General features: G+C 46.2%; 1 protein-coding gene and 1 non-coding gene across 2 annotated transcripts in view; one reads left to right on the plus strand and one right to left on the minus strand.

Annotated features, from left to right (window-relative positions):
- Positions 1 to 17,929, plus strand: part of Abcb10 (ATP binding cassette subfamily B member 10) — a 34,570-nt gene extending 16,641 nt beyond the window's left edge. Inside the window, exons 5-13 of the mRNA XM_057754306.1 lie at positions 1,149 to 1,295; positions 2,159 to 2,294; positions 4,412 to 4,507; positions 5,920 to 6,129; positions 9,001 to 9,080; positions 11,273 to 11,453; positions 14,937 to 14,980; positions 17,241 to 17,275; positions 17,440 to 17,929. Coding sequence (XP_057610289.1) covers positions 1,149 to 1,295; positions 2,159 to 2,294; positions 4,412 to 4,507; positions 5,920 to 6,129; positions 9,001 to 9,080; positions 11,273 to 11,453; positions 14,937 to 14,980; positions 17,241 to 17,275; positions 17,440 to 17,671 — 1,161 coding nt within the window. The 3' untranslated portion in view covers positions 17,672 to 17,929. The remainder of the gene's footprint in view (positions 1 to 1,148; positions 1,296 to 2,158; positions 2,295 to 4,411; positions 4,508 to 5,919; positions 6,130 to 9,000; positions 9,081 to 11,272; positions 11,454 to 14,936; positions 14,981 to 17,240; positions 17,276 to 17,439) is intronic.
- Positions 7,378 to 7,519, minus strand: LOC130864233 (small nucleolar RNA SNORA43). Its single transcript, XR_009055927.1, has one exon. It is a non-coding gene; the product is annotated as a small nucleolar RNA SNORA43 (small nucleolar RNA).

Below are 17,929 nucleotides of genomic sequence, written 5' to 3' on the forward strand. Positions count from 1 at the left end.
AGAAGGCAGAAGAGGGCATTATACCCCTGGAGCTGAAGTTACATTGTATGGTACCTGATGTGGGTGCTAAGAATCCCCTATAATAACATTACATGCTTTCAACAGCTGAGCCATCTCTCCAGCCCAGTACTGTCTTTTAAAACCCAAAATAACTTGTATTTTCATGTTTTAAAAAGCATGCTTTTTTTTTTTTGGTTTTTCGAGACAGGGTTTCTCTGTGGTTTTTTAGAGCCTGTCCTGGAACTAGCTCTTGTAGACCAGGCTGGTCTCGAACTCACAGAGATCCACCTGCCTCTGCCTCCCAAGTGCTGGGATTAAAGGCGTGCGCCACCACCGCCCGGCAGCATGCTTTTTTGTAATTGGAAATATGAAAATATCAAGCAACATAAGTATAGATAATCCTATTTGTCCACAATTCCAGATAATCCAAAATCCAGATAATCTTCAATACTTCAGAGTTAATGTCATTAATGTTTTGTGGTTTAGTCTTTCTACCTGTCTTTTTATCTGCTGCCATATTACCTGTCTTTCTAAAGTGTGTGGGGACTGTGTGTGTGTGTGTGTATCTATCTGTGTGTGTGTGTGTGTGCACCCATAGCTGCACATACCCTCAGAAGCCAGAAGAGGGCATTTGTCTCCCTGAAGCTGGAGATGCAGGCAGCTGTAAGCCACTCACTGAGGTTCATGTGCCCAGGCTCAGTTCCTCAGCGAGAAGAGTAAACACTCCTAACTGTCTCCTGCCCTGCAGTTTATACTTTTCTGACAGCAAGGGGGACTGGACTCTTCTTTGCTCTCTGCCATGTGATCTTACTTGACTGTGTTTCGCATCCAGTCTTCCCTTGGCAGCATATTGAACAAGAACCACATTTTAATTTTGCTGTTGGTTGCAATGTGACACACCTCCTTTCACCATGAGTGTGTGTGTGTGTTTTATGTGTGAGTGTTTTGCTTGCATGTATGTCTGTGCACCACATGTGTGCTTAGTCTACATGGAAATAAGGCATCAGATCCTCTCGAACTCGAGTTAGGACAGTTGTGAACCACACGTGGGTACTGGGAATCAAACCTAGATCCTCTGCAAGGCAGCAAGTATTCTTAACTGTGAAGCCATCTTTCCAGCCCCTTGCCATGTGTTTGAATTCTCATAGCTAGCTGAGGAACGTATTGGGAACATAAGAACCATCCGAGCTTTTGGGAAGGAGATGATGGAAGTGGAGAAGTACAGCGGTCACGTGGACCAGTTGCTGCAGCTAGCACGGAAGGAGGCCTTTGCACGAGCTGGCTTCTTCGGAGCAGTAAGTAGATCATTGTGGACAGTGAGATTGTAAGAGATTTTCATTCTGTGGCTCTAGACAGTAGAAGCGAGTTATTTCAATCCTAAGAATGACTTGTACTTTAAACTGTTTTTATGGAAGAAGAAGAGAACAAGAAAGTGGAATCAGAGAAAAGAATGGCCAAGATCAAAAACACTGATGACAGCGTATGCTGGAGAGGATGTGGGGTATAGGGAATACTTCTGCATTGCTGGTGGGAGTGCAAGCTGGTACAGCCCCTTTGGATGTCAGTGTGGTGATTTCTCAGAAAATTAGGAAACAAACTTGCTCAAGACCCAGCAATACCACTTTTGGGTATATACCCAAAGGATGCTCAACCATGCCACAAGGACATGTGCTCAACTGTGTTCATAGCAGCATTGTTTGTCATGCCCAGAACCTGGAAACAACCTAGAAAACATTTTGAGTGAGGTAATCCAGACCCAGAAAGACAATTATCACATGTACTCACTCATAAGTGGTTTTCAAACATAAATCAAAGAAAACCAGCCTACAAATCACAATCCCAGAAAACCTAGACGACAATGAGGACTCTAAGGGAGACATACATGGATCTAATCTACATGGGAAGTAGAAAAAGACAAGATCTCCTGAGTAAATTGGGAGCATGGGAACCTTGGGAGAGGGTTGAAGGGGAGGGGAGAGGCAGGGTAGGGAACAGAGAAAAATGTAGAGCTCAATAGAAATTGATTAAAAAAAATTTTAAAAAGATATTTCAAACATCAAAAAAATAAAAATAAAAGGGAGTCAGAGGCCTAGTTTATACTTTTGGGTCCCAAGAGGCCTTAGTTCCTACTGACCACTTTCTTTTCTTCCTCCTGTAGGCTGGGCTCTCTGGAAACCTGATCGTGCTGGCTGTCCTGTACAAGGGGGGCCTGCTGATGGGCAGCGCCCACATGACAGTGGGCGAGCTCTCTTCCTTCCTCATGTATGCCTTCTGGGTTGGACTGAGCATTGGAGGTATATCACATAAACAGGCTTTGTGGGTACACACTGGAAACCAGGCCCCTCTGAACAGCTGTTCTTGCTGTGCCATTCCCTTCAGCAAAAGTGAAATCACATGAGTGGGTGAGTGGGGCCCTAGTGTCCTTCCACAGCTCAGGGCTATGGGGGGAGCTGTGTTTCCCAGCCTGCTGGTATGGACTGTGTCTCCCAGTGCCCAGGGGAGAAGGGAGTGGTTGACAGGAGTGGAGGAGACCCTGGGCCTGCATGATGAGAGTTTCTCCTCATACATTTTGCTGCCCCGAGTTTTAACCTCTCCAGATTCAATCTCTCTTCCCTCTGTCTTCCTCAGAATTAGTAATAAGTTTTTGTCATTTTTGATTTTTTTTATTTTGTTCTGTGATCGTTTCCTACATCCCACACACTAGGTCATTCGACTTCCCCAGCCCTCTCTTCTCCGCCTCTGTCCTTCTCAGTTCCTCTTCTCTACAGATCTCTTCCCACACTCATGAATTTTTGCTTTGTTTGTGTCCCATGGAGTTTGGTCTGGACTCAGAGTGTGACTCTGCATTTAGAGCCTACCCCTTGAGCTTAGGGGCTCACCCGTGGGTAACGGCTGTTCCAGAACCTGCTGGTAGCCAGGAATTCAGCAGTGAGCGGTAGGACCCCTAGGAGTCTGTAGGACCCTGTAGAACCTGTAGGAGCCTGTTGGACCCTGTAGGACCCTGTAGGACCCTTTCTTGTTCTTTGCAGTGCTGGTCTCTTTCAGACCTAGCGTCTGTAGCCACAGTTTCTGTGAGCTCACGATTGCAGTGGCTTGTCGTGCCTAGAAGATGGAATTTCACAGCCCTTCCTCCTGTCTCTTTGCTCTAGCATGCTTCTGGCCTATTCTTTGGCAAATGTTCTAAGCCTTGGTAGGGGATGATATAAATGCCCTGTTTAGGGCTGAGCTCCCAACTGGATCTCTTGCCGAATTTTAGCATCTTAGCTGAGTCTCTGTATTCATTGCTGTTTGCTACAAGGAGAGGGTTCTCTGAGAAAAGCTGAAAGTAGCATTTGTACATTTGTATACACATAAATATTTAAATAAATCTAAATATTTAGGGTTTGTTTGTTTGTTTTTAAATTGAGAGCCTTGCTTTATAGCACAGGGTGGCATTGAAATCTGTCCTCCTCAGTCTCCTAAGTATTGGGATTACCAATGCTGGCCACCATACTCAACTTTTTTTTTTTTTTTTTTTTTTTTTTTTTTTTTTTTTGAGACAAAGTCTCTATGTAGTCTTTGCTATCCTAAAACTTGCCATGTACTCCAGGCTGGCTCAGAATACACAGAGGCCTTAGAATGATTTCTAAAGAGCAACACTGTTGCATTTACAGAGATTGCCCCACCCCAGTTTCAGGACAGTCATTCTCTTACCCAGAGTGGCCCATTTGCTACACAGTTGCTGAGCCCACATTGACACATTGTCGTCAAAGCTAACGTTAGGCTTAGTTCCTGGTGTTATATACACGTTGAATGGATTGGACAAATGTATATTGTCCTGGGTTCACCATCATGATCTCACAAACGAGCTGCCTTTGCTGCCCTGTGTATTTCCACTTCCAGCTGTTAATTCTTCTACCCCTGGCACCCACAGGTCATTTTTTACTCTCTGTATAGCTTTGAAGATTTCAAGTGTCATGGGGTTGGAATCAATAAAGCTTGCAGCATTTTCTGGCTGGATTCTTTCCCTTATTAATGCACATTTAAGATTCTTTATGTCTCCCATGGCCTAATAGCCCCTGTAGAATCTTTTCTCTTGGAATTTCAGTTCACATGGGGTAGCCCCGGTGAGATGCTTACTGAGCTGTCTGAGGAGGTCACTTTCCTTGCAGCACTGTGATTTCTCACTGGCGATCATTGTGGTCACATAGAAGTTTCCCTTTTGTTATCAGCAATCTGGGAAACCTGAGAAAGAGAAACTGTAAGCGAGCTAGGGTAAAAGGTGGATGGACGGAGCAGCTCGCACCAGCCAGAGCTCCTTTAGTGAGCGTAGCAGATTTCATGGTGACAGGCGCAATTGCCAGAACTCCCCAGGCCAGGAGGAGCATGTGCCCTTTCTTGTCAGCTAACGATGGACTCTTCCTATCTTTAGGTCTAAGTTCATTCTACTCGGAGCTCATGAAAGGCCTGGGCGCTGGTGGGCGACTCTGGGAGCTGCTGGAGAGACAGCCACAAATGCCTTTTAATGGTGGGTCTGAGGTGGGGCTCTTCTCTGCTGGGGTTTTAAAAAGCATAATTTGGACAGTTAGAGCAGTATTCTGCCCTCAGAGAGTGGGCCACTGCCACGAAGTGGCCTCTGCTTCAGAGCAAGGAGAAGAAAGGTGGGGATTCCGACAGGACACTGGTGGGCGCACTTCCGGGAGTGATCTGGAAATGTGGGGCTGAGGACATGGCATCTGCACCTGCCGCCAGTCGTTAGCACCAAGGGCAGGCCAGCAGCAAGCAGGCCTGGTGTCAACAGGAACACCCAGGTGGTTTTCTAGACTCTTCCTTAGAGATTCTGACATTTGCGAGGGGTTGGAGGAAGATGAATAAAAGGCTTTACGTTTCTTTACATTTGGGGTGATTTGGGAATGCTGGTGCTACGTGGCCAGGATGATCTCCTCCTCCCTCATCAACTTCCCTTGAGCCTGGGAGATGTGGGAGGAAGTAACAGCACCCAGCACCCAACGGTGCCTGCACGTTGCTAGGTGCCTGCAGTGCAGTGAGTAGGCTCGTGGTACTGTCCAGTATGACGAAAGCTAGGGCATGAAATCCAGTGATGAGTGGGAAGTGGACTCCATGTCAGGCCAAGGTCCCACTGGGGCTAAGCAAACCTTTGACCCTCCTTTGGCTCTCACGCAACCCTCATTGTTGTGCTTTCAGAATGTTTATCTGGGGTAGGAAGAGCTCTGCAAAGGAGCTACTTGAGTGCAGTGGCACAGAGAAAAGTTACTGAGTTGAGCCGGGCGGTGGCGGTGCACGCCTTTAGTCCCAGCTCTCGGGAGGCAGAGGCAGGACGAGCTCTGTGAGTTTGAGGCCAACCTGGTCTACAGAGCAAGTTTCAGGACAGTCAGGACTGTTTCACAGAGAAACCCTGTCTCGGGTGGGGGGGAAGGAAGGGGGAGAGAGAGAGTTACCGAGTGGGAAGCAGATTGCTCCAAGAGTGAATCTTCACACGGCACTTGATTTGTACAGCCTTAAAATCCTCCTAAGGATTCATGTTATAAGGTCACACAAGACTGTATGCATATTATCCTATGCACAATAAGCAGGGCACTTAACCCTGCCCCTCCAGCACATAGGCCCGCCCCTCCAGCACATAGGCCTGCCCCTTCAGCACTTAGGCCCGCCCTTCCAGCACATAGGCCCGCCCCTCCAGCACTTAGGCCCGCCCCTCCAGCACATAGGCCTGCCCCTCCAGCACATAGGCCCGCCCTTCCAGCACATAGGCCCGCCCCTCCAGCACTTAGGCCCGCCCCTCCAGCACATAGGCCTGCCCCTCCAGCATGAACTGTGTTGGGAAAGGACAACTGTTTCTGTTCACTTCAGACAGCCGAGGGAGCCATGTTCCGCCACGAGCTCCATTTTTATCTTTCTGTATTCTCTCTTGTGTTCCAGAAGGGACTGTGTTAGACGAGAAAAGCTTCCAGGGTGCCCTGGAGTTTAGAAACGTGCACTTCACGTACCCTGCTCGCCCAGAAGTATCCGTGTTCCAGGATTTCAGTCTTTCCATCCCATCTGGATCTGTCACAGCTCTGGTTGGCCCTAGTGGTTCCGGAAAATCGACAGTAGTCTCCCTCCTGCTGCGGTTGTATGACCCTGTGTCTGGTAGGTGGCATCCTGGGCTGTGTGTGTACTCTCCTGCTGCCTGCTCTCACCCCATGCCCAGGTGGATCACTCCTGGAGGAGACTTGTGTGATGCTCTGGTTCCCACACTCACAGCACGTCCCTTCGTCCCTACTGCTGGATGTGGGTCAGTGTCTCAGGGTTTCTGTTGCTACAACAAAACACATGGACCAAAAAGCAAGTTGGAGATGAAAACAATTATTTGGCTTACTCTTCCACATTGCAGTTCATCATCAAAGGAAGTCAGGACAAGGACTCAAACAGGGCAGAAGCCTGGAGGCAGGAGCTGACACAGAGACCACGGAGGGGAGCTGCTTACTGACTTGTTCTCCGTGGCTTGCTCAGCCTGCTTTCTTATAGAACCCAGGACCACCACCCAGGGATGGTGGCACCACCCACAGTGGGCTGGGCCCTCCCCCATCAATCATTAATTAAGAAAATGCCTTATAGCTAGACCTATGGAGGGCTTTTCTCAATTGATGTTCCTTCCTTTCAAATAACTATAGTTTATATCAAATTGATGTACGACTAGCCAGCACAGTCAGCAAGACTGTGCCCAGCAGCTCTCAGTAAATGCCCTCTAGTGCCAGCAGCCAAGGGTGCTGTGCAGTGTCCTGTGCCCACACTGGGACACTGCTGTGTCACGTGCTCAGGTAGCAATGGTCTTCTGATGCTTCTGCCTCCAGACTGTTCCTAGGCTGGTTTTCTGTTTGTTTTGTTGTTGTTGTTGTTGTTAGGTTTTTAAAGACAGGGTTGGCCTGGAACTCACTATGTGGATGAGGTTAACCTCAAACTTGTAGCAATCCTCCTGCCACTGTCCCTGAGTGCTGGGATTCCAAGCATGCCCCACCATGCCCACTTCCTTAGTTGTTTTATACATAGTTAACCTGGTGACCAGGGGTCCATTTCCATGTGGTGGTGATGCTGCTAAAATTGTTCTGACTGAGTAGGAATTTTTCCTGTAGACCAGGATAGCCTTGAACTCATGGAGAACTGCCTGTGCTGCCTCTGAATGCTGGGATTTTTTTTTAGAATAATTTCTTGTATTTCCTGATCCATCTGAGTGCCCTCCCCCAAAAACCCAGTTTCCACCCCCCCCCCAACTCTAAAGTTCTGTTTTGCTAAGTAGCTAACCATGCACCTATTGGTGAACCCTTGAGGTGTCTGACACTGGGATCTGGCCAGTGGCATCAAAACCATGCCCCAGTACCACCTCACCATAGCTGTGTAAAATGTCAGATTATAAACCATTCTTAGTGCTCACTAGCTTCTGAACACTGAGTGTAGAAATAGCCCCTCACCCTTTGCCCTGAAGTCCCAGGCACAGATGATTAGCTGCGCTATGCCTCTAATGCAACAGATCTAGGACAGCATCGTCAGGGCAGGAGCACTGGGGTAAAGGGTGTGCACACCATCCCCCTGTTCTTTAGAAGCGGGTTCTCACTAAGCTTTACAGACTGACTTTAGATTGTGATCCTTCTGCTTCAGCTTTCTGAATAGCAGGGATTAGAGGCCTGGATCGAGTATGATTTTTTTTGTAATCTATCATGTACTTTATTGAATACAGGTCTTCACCTCTGTGGCAAGCACTCTTCTTCCTGAGCCGTTCCCACAGCCCGGCTATTTTTCTAATTGACTTTCCCCCAGTTTTGGTTTGCGTTTTCTTCTTTCTTCTTTTCTTTTTTGATACAGGGTCTCATGATGTAGCTCTCACTGGCCTGTAACTCGCAGAGCTCTGTCTGCATCTCTCTTGCAAGTGCTGGGATCAAAGGCATGCACCACTGTGCCCAGCTATGTTTCCAGTTGGATTATATCTCCCTTTAAGAGCAAATGTGTGTCATTTTATATAGTTCTCCCTTTTCTTGCCTAGAGTAGATGATCTGTGCATGAACTTTAATTTTTGGATTTAGAAAACAGGTATGACACTGTCTCATTCATTCATAGGATATATGCATATATGTCCTGCATAGTCTTAGATGGAATGACAAAATAGACTCCGTTTTCACTTGCAGAACACTTATAGAACTCCCCCCTTGAAGCAGGCCTTACGGTCGCTTCTGATACTGACATGATCAGGAGACTGTCGAGTCAGAAGGCTGCCATGTGGACTGCTAGCCAGTGGGTGCTGTGTGCTCCCCTGTCCCAGACAATTCTCTTTGTAACCAAGGCTCTGCGTAAGACATCAGATCCATGGAGCACCGACGTTACCAGGTTGCCCAGCTTCCAGCAACCTACAGACTCAGGAAGGTGGCCTGGTTGGTCTTGCCATCTACTAGGGAAATCCTAGTCCTCTGGAAGTCAGACCTTTCAGAAGACCCCTCTTGCTCTGAAAGTCCAAACCTTGTTGGTTTTAGGTTCCATGTAGAAACCAGAAAGTGAGTTTTTTTTTTTTTGTTGTTGTTGTTTTTTGTTTTTGATGGTTGTGATGGAGCCCAGGCCCTTGCGAGTACTTCCCTGCTAGCCACCCTCCAAGTCCAGAGTGTGTGTTTAGTCTCTGAAAATTGCTTGCAGTTTGGGGATGTGGATCGATTGGTAGACTGCTTGTTTAGCATAAAAATTTGGATTTGATCCCCAGTACAGCCTTAGGGGGACAGGGGTCAATCACTATTTGTCACACTCCTATAATTCTGTCAAACTCCTATAATCAGAAGTTCAAGATCTTCCTTGGCTACATAGTAAGTTTGAAGTTACCTAGGCTACAAGGTAACTTCTAAGAAAGAAAGGGGAAGGGGGAGAAAGAGAGACAGAGAGAGGTGGAAAATACCTGGAATGTTCCCACTGGGTCCTTTCTGTGTTCACTTTGGTTATCAGTCCTGACCTCTGGTGACCTCTTTGTCCCCCTCTACCCAACAGGAACAGTCAGTCTTGATGGCCACGACATTCGTCAGCTAAACCCCGTCTGGCTGAGATCTAAGATTGGGACAGTCAGTCAGGTAAGAAGACAGGCTTCCCTTGCATCTCACTTTTTTTGAAGCTGCTTTTCCTGTCCTTTCTTTCTTTCCTGGCTCCTGGCTGTGCTGGAACTCTGTGGTCCCAAACTCAGAGATCTGCCTAACTCTGCCTCCTAAGTGCTGGGATTAAAGACATGTGTCACCACCACTCAGATATTTTTTGTGTTTGTTTTTCGAGATAAAGTTTCTCTGTAATAGCTGTGGCTGTCCTAGAACTCACTTTGTAGACCAGACTGGCCTTGAACTCCCAGAGCTCAGCCTGCCTCTGCCTCCCGAGTGCTGGGATTAAAAGCGTGTGCCACCATCCCCATCTTTCTTTGCTTCTTTTGGTCTCATGTTTCCCAGGAGAGGGACCGAGACTTCCAGATGGATCACACCCATTCCACAAACCAAATGCAGCTATGTCCCAAAGACACGAAACACTTCATCACTTGAAATACTGATTTTTTAGTAAGAGCTGAGGCTGATGCTCCCTTGCAGCGTAGAGGGTCTAGAGGGAAGAAAGTCTCAGAAGCTCTCCTATTCTTCCCAATTCCCCGTGCCTGGGCGTGGGAATCAAGCATGCTTTCTTTTCATGAAGCTGCTTGCTCAGGACTGCGTGGAGCAACAAAATTGTATCACAGCCAGTTTCTCTCACCACTGTGCACCCTGTAGTAACACTCACACCTTCCGTTCCTGCACTCTGGGGGACCCCTCCTGTGGTAGGTTGGATGGTGCAGCCATGGGCGCTGACTAGACACCCATGTGTGCATGTTTATCATGAGGGCAGAGGAGAGACTAGAGGTAGGTATACATCCCAGGGCTCTGCCAGAATGCTGTAGTCATGTCTGGTTGTATGTCAGAAAGTATGGATGGCCATGGGCTCTTTTTCTGTAATGGATGGTAGACAGTTGGATTGGAGTCTTTCAGGCCTTGCTAGCCCTAAAGGAGGGGCTGAGATTGACAAGGATGTCATGGACCAGCAGTTGTGGGGGGCACCCATCTCGGGGTCTCCTTTCTACAGTGTGGAGAAGACAGCAGATCAAGTTGGTCTTGTTCTTGGTAAACTAATACCTTTTTTTTAAGTTGCATTATTTGTTTGTGTACAAGTATGTGTGCACATGCCACAGTGTGCACATGGAAGTCAGGTGACAACTTAGGGGATTTGGTTCTCTCCTTTCACTGTGTGAGTTCAAGGAATGAACTCACTGAACTCGGGTTGTCAGACTTAACATTGAGCACCTTTATCTTCTGAGACATTTTGCCAGCCCCTAAACTGGAGCTTTTAAAATTGACTAGGTCAAGATCAAAAACACTCCAGCTTATGCTGGAGAGGATGTGAGTTAAAGGGAACACTCCTGCATTGCTGGTCAGAGTGCAAGCTGGTACAGCTCCTTTGGATGTCAGTGTGGTGATTTCTCGGAAAATTAGGAAACAGTTTACCTCAAGATCCAGCAATACCACTCTTGGGCATATACCCAAAGGCGGTGTAATCATACCACAAGGACATTTGATCACCTATGTTCATAGCAGCATTATTGTAACAGCCAGAACCTGGAAACAACTAGATGCCCCTCAACTGAAGAATGGATAAAGAAAATGTGGTACATTTACACAATGGAGTACCACACAGTGGAAAAATAATGGCACCTTGAAATTTGTATGTAGATGAATGGATCTAGAAAAAAAACATATTGAGTGAGGTAACCCAGAAAGACAAATACAATGTGTACTCAGTCATAAGTGGCTTCTAGACATAAAGCAAAGAAAAAAACCAACCTACAGTCCACAACCCCAGAGAACCTAGCCAACATAGAGGATCCTAAGAGGAGGTATACATGTATCTACATAGGAAGGAGGAAAAAAAAAAAAAACCAAGATCTCGTGAGTAAATTGGGAGTGTGTAGTTCATGGGAGAGAGTAGAAAGGAAGGGGGAGGGAAGGGAGTGAAGAAAAATGTATAGCTCAATAAAAACAATAAAAAAGAAAACAAAAAATAAAATTAAGAACACATAAGATAATTGAAAAAACTGAAATAAAATTGGCTAGGTAAGGTTGTAGAAGATCAGGGCCTCCAGGCAGAGCTCTTGTTCTGGGACCGTATGTCTCTCTTGGCTGAGGCCTGTCCTCAACTCCTTGGTACCCATGGTGCCTACCTGAAATTTCTGACAAATGTGCTGTGTTTCCAATTCTAGGAGCCAGTCCTGTTTTCCTGCTCTGTCGCAGAAAACATTGCCTATGGTGCTGACAACCCGTCCTCAGTCACAGCCCAGCAGGTGGAGAGGGCAGCAGAGGTGGCCAATGCTGCGGGATTCATTCGTAGCTTCCCACACGGCTTTAGCACTGTGGTCGGGGAGAAGGGCATCCTTCTATCTGGTACATGGTTCTTGAATCTTATTTGTTGGCTCCTCCCTTCCTCCCTTCCTCCCTTCCTCCCTTCCTTCCCTTCCTTCCCTTCCTTCCCTTCCTTTGTTTTTCTTTACTAAAGATTTATTTATTATGTATTCAGTGTTCCTCCTGCATGAATGCCTGCAGGCTAGAAGAGGGCACCAGATCTCATTACAGATGTTGTGAGCCACCATGTGGGTGCTGGGAGTTGACTTCAGAACCTCTGGAAGAGCATCCAGTGCACTGAACCCCTGAGCCATCTCTCCAGTCCAGTGTCAATTCTAGACGAACATAGGAAAATCCCTTCATCCTTTCTGAAAGGATGTGTTTCCTTCCCTTTCTGCCCACAACTTCCCTGGGACTGCTGTGTAGTACCCAGTGACAGCCTTTGTTTCCGTCAGAAGAGATGCGCTGCGCAGCCTGGGGCTCTAGGAAAATAAAAAGGAGCCATGACAGGGTGGTAGATGATGACCTGCCCGAGGAAAAGGAGACTATCCCAAAGAAACCAAATATCAAAAGTTGTCTTAGTTACTGTTCTGTTTCTGTGAAGAGACACCATGACCAAGGCAACTTTTATAAAAAGAAAGTGTTTAATTAGGGGCTTGCTTAGTTTCAGAGGGTGATACATTATCATCATGGTGGGAGCGTGGTGGCAGGCAGGCACGGTGCTGGAAACGGAGTTAAGAGCTTTGCATCTTGATCCAATGCAGGGAGAGAGAGGGAGGGAGAGAAGGAGGGAGGGAGGGAGGGAGGGAGGGAGGGAGGGAGGGAGGGAGGGAACAAGATGGACTGGTGTGAGCTTTTGAAACGTTAAAGCTTGCCCCCGGCAACACACCTCCAACAAGGGCACAGCTCTTAATCCTTCTGATCCTTTTCAGACACTCCCTGGCGATGAAACATTGAAATATATGAGTCAGGGAGGATCATTTATATTCATATCACCACAAAAATGTTATTTTCCAGTGTGGACCAGGGACCAATAAATTTCCAGAAAGAACAAAGAGTGAACTCTTTAGTGGACCATCTATCTTCTGTGTCAAACTATGATCCCCTAAAGCTGAGGATGTAGCTCAGAGCAAGAGTGCTTGGGTAGCAGGCACAAAGACCCGGGTTCAGTTCTCAGCAACACAGGAAAAAAAACAAAGCAGAAAACACATATGATCCATTTTCTTTTCTTTTCTCTTCTCTTCTCTTCTCTTCCTTTCCCTTCTTTCTTTCTTTCTTTCTTTCTTTCTTTCTTTCTTTCTTTCTTTCTTTTTTTCCTTCCTTCCTTCTTTCCTTCCTTCCTTCCTCCCTTTCCTTCCCTCCCTCCCTCTTTCTTTCTTTCTTTCTTTCTTTCTTTCTTTCTTTCTTTCTTCTCTCTCTCTCTCTCTCTCTCTCTCTCTCTCTCCCTCCCTCCCTCCCTCCCTCCCTCCCTCCCTCCCTCCCTTTCCTTCCCTCCCTCCCTCCCTCTTTCTTTCTTTCTTTCTTTCTTTCTTTCTTTCTTTCTTTCTTTCTTTCTTTCTTTCTTTCTTTCTTTCTTTCTTTCGTGTAGTGATAGAGATGGAGTCCTGAACCTGAGCATTGTAGCCAAGCATTCTATGATGAAACTACACTCCTACTAGCCTGTGCTTATTTCCTTAAAGGACCCTTTAAAAATGCAAAGCACATTCTTCATTGAGGGCTTTGTGAAAAGACTTTCATCCTTGTGTGGCCTTTGTGCCCAAGCATGTTGAAAGGCTTTATCTCTGGAAGGCAGAATTGGTCATTCTGGAACATCTTCAATTCCAGCAGACAACTGTGCATTGTGGGTACCACATTCTTGGGGGAAAGGGAAGCTTGTTCTGACTTGCTGTAGAATGTGAAGTAGGACCTGTAGTGGAGCTAAAGGGAAGCACATTTTTGGTTAGACACAAACTTTTTTTTTTTTCAGTGCAAATGCTAAAATGTGTTTCTTCTTGAGGTTTTGAGCTCCCATTCTCTAAGGAGTCTTGTGACTAGACCAGACAATGGTAGATCACAGAGGATAAATGAAACAAAAAGATGGTGATAATTTTGCATGATTAAAATAAGAAGCAGGAGGGAGATGTTTTGGTGTTTTGGATGAACATCATGGGAGATTAATCATAGTGGGGTTCATCTTTCAAGCAAGCCCCCTGTTCTCTTGGAATGATTTCTGTATATTTTTACATCTTAACAGTATTCTCATGCTTCAATGTGAAGTCAAGGAAGCTACATGTCCTTCAATCTTTTTGTTTTTAGGCATAATCTCACAGTATACTCTAGGTTGGCAATGTTTAATCTTCCTGTTACACCTTCCAAAGTGCTAGAACTATAGGTATATACCATTGCACCCAACGCCTTTGCAGTTTGAAAGGAACAGACCCTTAATTATAGGTTTTTAGTATACTAGTTGGTGTTGAGGACAACATTCCAAGAGGCCATTAGCGTTTACTCCAGGATCTTACCCCAGGATGCTCCAAGGACTACTCCATGCGAGTATGGTACCTCCGCATCTGTTGAACATGATGACCACCTGGATGAATGGCATGCTACCTAGCATCGCCATGAATAAAGATGTCCCATCCACAGTCAGCTTGAAAGGAGCTGTTAACACCTCAAGTAGAATTGGGCTCTGTTAGACAGCCCACATCAGAAGGTGTGAGCCTCTGGGAGTTCTGGCTGCTGGAAAGTGGAGTCCTCAAGGGAAGTAGCCAGATGCAAGGCAGACGGCTAGATTGCTTGTTACAAGCCTGCATCTTAACATTCCCCCTGTTCCTAGAGCGGATTCCCTGGTTTGTAACCTCCAGCTTCATGTACACTTAGAACCGCTGTGGGGCAGGGAGGCAGGCTACCACAGGACTGAGGCCGTGTGCCAACCCAGAACAATGGAGGCGTGCACTCTGCATCAGAGTTCCAAGTTCCCACAGTGTACTGGCCGTCATGTTAGGAGGAATGCGTGAGTAAAGGCCGAAGTGAAGACTTCACATCAGTGCAGGGCAGGCTCTCCCATTGCCAGCTGGGGGCCATTTCACACTGAGCCTCCGGTTTTTCTGTGGCATGTTTAGTTGTTTTTATTGCTGCTTTGTTTTTGAGACAGGGTCTCACTCTGCAGCCCTGGCTGGCCTTGAACTTGCCTTCTGAGTGCTAGGATTAAAGGTTTGTGCCTCCATGCCTAGCTGTGCCCCAGTTTTTACCTTTAAAACTGAAAGTGATTATAGGTCTGCCTCCAAGAGTGACTGTTATAGATTAATATGCCAGATGCACTTAGGAAATGTCTCTGTGAAGGGAATCTCAGCATATATTAACTATGATAATTGCTTGTTTTTGTTTTTTTTTTAATTTAGTAAGACAGCACATTTAGAAACAAACTTCTGTTGTAATGCCCATCAGTTGTGGTTAAATCAAAGTTACCTTCAAATTGTCCCTTGTCGCGTTGGAAAATTTGCTAAGACTTTTGTTAAGCTTACCTTTTCCATTTGTTTCTGTCAGGTGGGCAGAAACAAAGGATCGCAATAGCCAGGGCCCTGCTGAAGGTAAGAACTCTGACTACTGATGACTCAGCAGTTCCTGCTGTGTGTGTGTGTGTGTGTGTGTGTGTGTGTGTGTGTGTGTGTGTTATATGACTGACAGTCTGGTAAAAAGGTAAGTTGGGAGTTCTACTGAGGAGTCATTGTCCAAGTATTTATCATATTTGAGAAATTTCTCAGGAGTCCAGTGTTAGAGGAGTGTCAGCATGGGGAGGAACTTAGCAAATGGACCTTTTACCTAGAAGGATCAATTGGCCAGTGACTGATTATTAACAAAATCTCAGAGCGGCGCCAGTGTGCATGTCTAACCTTTACTAAGCCACAGGCAGACAGACTGCAGCCAGGAGCAGGAAGAACCTCAGTGGGGAGCCAGGCATTCTTCTTTTAAGGCAGCAACATCTCACCAAGCAAAACAAGTTCCAGGATAGCCAGGGCTACAGAGAAACCCTGTCTCGGGGCGGGGGTTGAGGGAGAAAGCAATGTCTCCCTTTGTTGCTCTCCTCAGATGTGCAGGTGGTTTCTTTTTGTTTTTTCGAGACAGGGTTTCTCTTTGTAACAGTCCTGGCTGTCCTAGAACTCGCTTGGTAGACCATGCTGGCCTCAAACTCACAGGGATGCACGTGTCACCACCCGGCCCACGCAGGTGCTTTCTGACGGCCTCGTGGAAGCATGATTCCGTAGTACACCTGTTTCAATGTACCTCGCAGTGCACTTTTGTCCATACAACCTGGCTAACTCTCCATCTACCCAGGATGCTGTGCTATGGAACACTTTGTCTACATTTGCCTTTCTGGACAGTCTGGACAATGGAACCAGCAGTACACGTCTCTGCTTTTTCTCATAGCGCTCAGAAATGTCGGAATTCCTTGTGTTGAGAACTTCCCTCTCTTGCTGCTTAACCAATGAGTAATGTCTGTGTCTCAGATGATTTGAAGGTTTTTGTAATGTTTGAACATGGAGGGTACCTTTTGTTGACACATTTTAATTTCTTACAGATATATATATATTTTTTTTTACAGATTTTTTTTTCTAGGAACAAAACTAGAATTTGGTGTACATATTGGTTCAGTTTTGCTTTTTCTGCATTATGCATTAGTTTGCTCTTTTTAAATAAGCTAGTGGAAGGATGTGGAGGTAGCCGAAGAGTGAACTTGCTGGTTTCTAGTTGTTTCCTGGCTGATGAGCAGGTAACAGTGCTTTACGCTAGTTCCATCTAGTGATTTCAGTGACCGTGACTTCAGCTTGATGGAATCACCTACATCACACACTCACACAGATGCTTAGGAGTAGGTTCTCTTTATTAAGAGCTTTGCTTGTTTTTATTTTATTTTTATTTTTTTCAAGGCAGGGTTTCTCTGTGTAACAGCAGCTCTGGCTGTCCTTGAACTCGTTCTGTACACCAGGCTGGCCTTGAACTCACAGAGATCTGCCTGCCTCTGCCTCCTGAGTTCTGGGAATAAAGGCGTGCGTCACCATCACCTGGCTATATTATTATTATTAGTAGTAGTAGTAGTATTTAGTTATTTCCCATCTAAATACAGTTCTGTGGGCCTTGGTGCACTGAACTGGTTCATCCTTCATCATGGGATGATGGAATCATTCTAATGTGTCTGTCACTCAACAGGGCCCTCCCTCAGCAACTCTCCTCTTCCTGTCAGCCTCCACATCAGCCTTTTGTCCTGGTGCCTACCCAGGCATTTCATGTGGGTGGCCTCACACAGACCCTTTGTGTCTGACTGCTTGACAGTCCTTTGTTTGCCAGGGGCAGCAATGCCACCGTGTAGGTCAGAACTCTCTTCCTCCTCCTTCTCTTTTTTTGAATGTATATAAGTGTTTTGCTTGCATGTGTGTCTGTGTACCACACCTGTGCCCGGCATCCCAGGAAGCCAGCAGAAGGCATCAGATTCTCTGGGCCTGGGGATACAGAAGCTGCCATGTGGGTGCTAGGAATTAAACCAGGGTTCTTTGGAAGAGCAACAGAGCTTAACCACTGAGCCATATCTCCATCCCCTCTTTCTGTCTTTTAAACTGTAATAGTTAGCTTTAGATGTTTTTATTCTATTTATTTTTCTTGGGGTCAAGGATACACAAATGTCAGACAACAACCTGTGGGAGTCAGTTCTCTCCTTCTAATGATGTGGGATCTGGAAATCAAATTCAGACTGTCAGGCTTGGTGGTTAAGTGCCTTTACTTATTGAGCCTTCTCACCCGCCACTGTCCAGAGCTGTGTTTGCTAATAAATCATTTTTCTTTTTCCTTCTTCAGAACCCCAAAATTCTTCTCCTTGATGAAGCGACCAGGTGAGGGTGTCTCCGTGCTGTGTGTAATCATGTTAGAATGTCTAATCTGGGGATCCATGTTGGAGGGTGTCTCTAGCAATGTGTGTGTCAGGCGGGAGTATCTCAGTAATGTATGTAGCTTTGACCTCTCTGCTTCCTCTTGTGTGTGACCTTGTCTGTTGCAGTGCACTGGATGCTGAGAACGAGTATCTGGTACAGGAAGCACTTGACCGGCTGATGGAAGGAAGGACAGTGTTGATCATAGCTCACCGCCTGTCCACCATTAAGAATGCCAATTTTGTTGCTGTCCTTGACCAAGGAAAAATCAGTGAACATGGGACACATGAAGAGCTGCTTTTGAAGCCCAATGGGCTTTACAGAAAACTAATGAACAAACAGAGTTTTATGTCAGTATAATGGAACAGTCCCTGGAGCTGCCACAGGATCAGCCTATAATCCCAGCTATCAGTAAACTGGAGCAAAAGGATGGTAAAGACTTCGTCGCGTACATAGCAAGACCCTGTCTGAAAACAAACAAAAACAAAGCTGTAGGTATTGGTGGGTTGTCTGAGAGACTTTTAAAACCAAACAGCATTGGGGGAAACAGCTTAGGACTATGAAACCTGTGGTTCATACTTCAGTGATTTGAGACGTGCCTATTTTCACAAAGAATGT

This window comes from Chionomys nivalis, chromosome 21 (assembly GCF_950005125.1).
Source record: "Chionomys nivalis chromosome 21, mChiNiv1.1, whole genome shotgun sequence".
In the NCBI taxonomy this organism is placed as follows: domain Eukaryota; kingdom Metazoa; phylum Chordata; class Mammalia; order Rodentia; family Cricetidae; genus Chionomys; species Chionomys nivalis.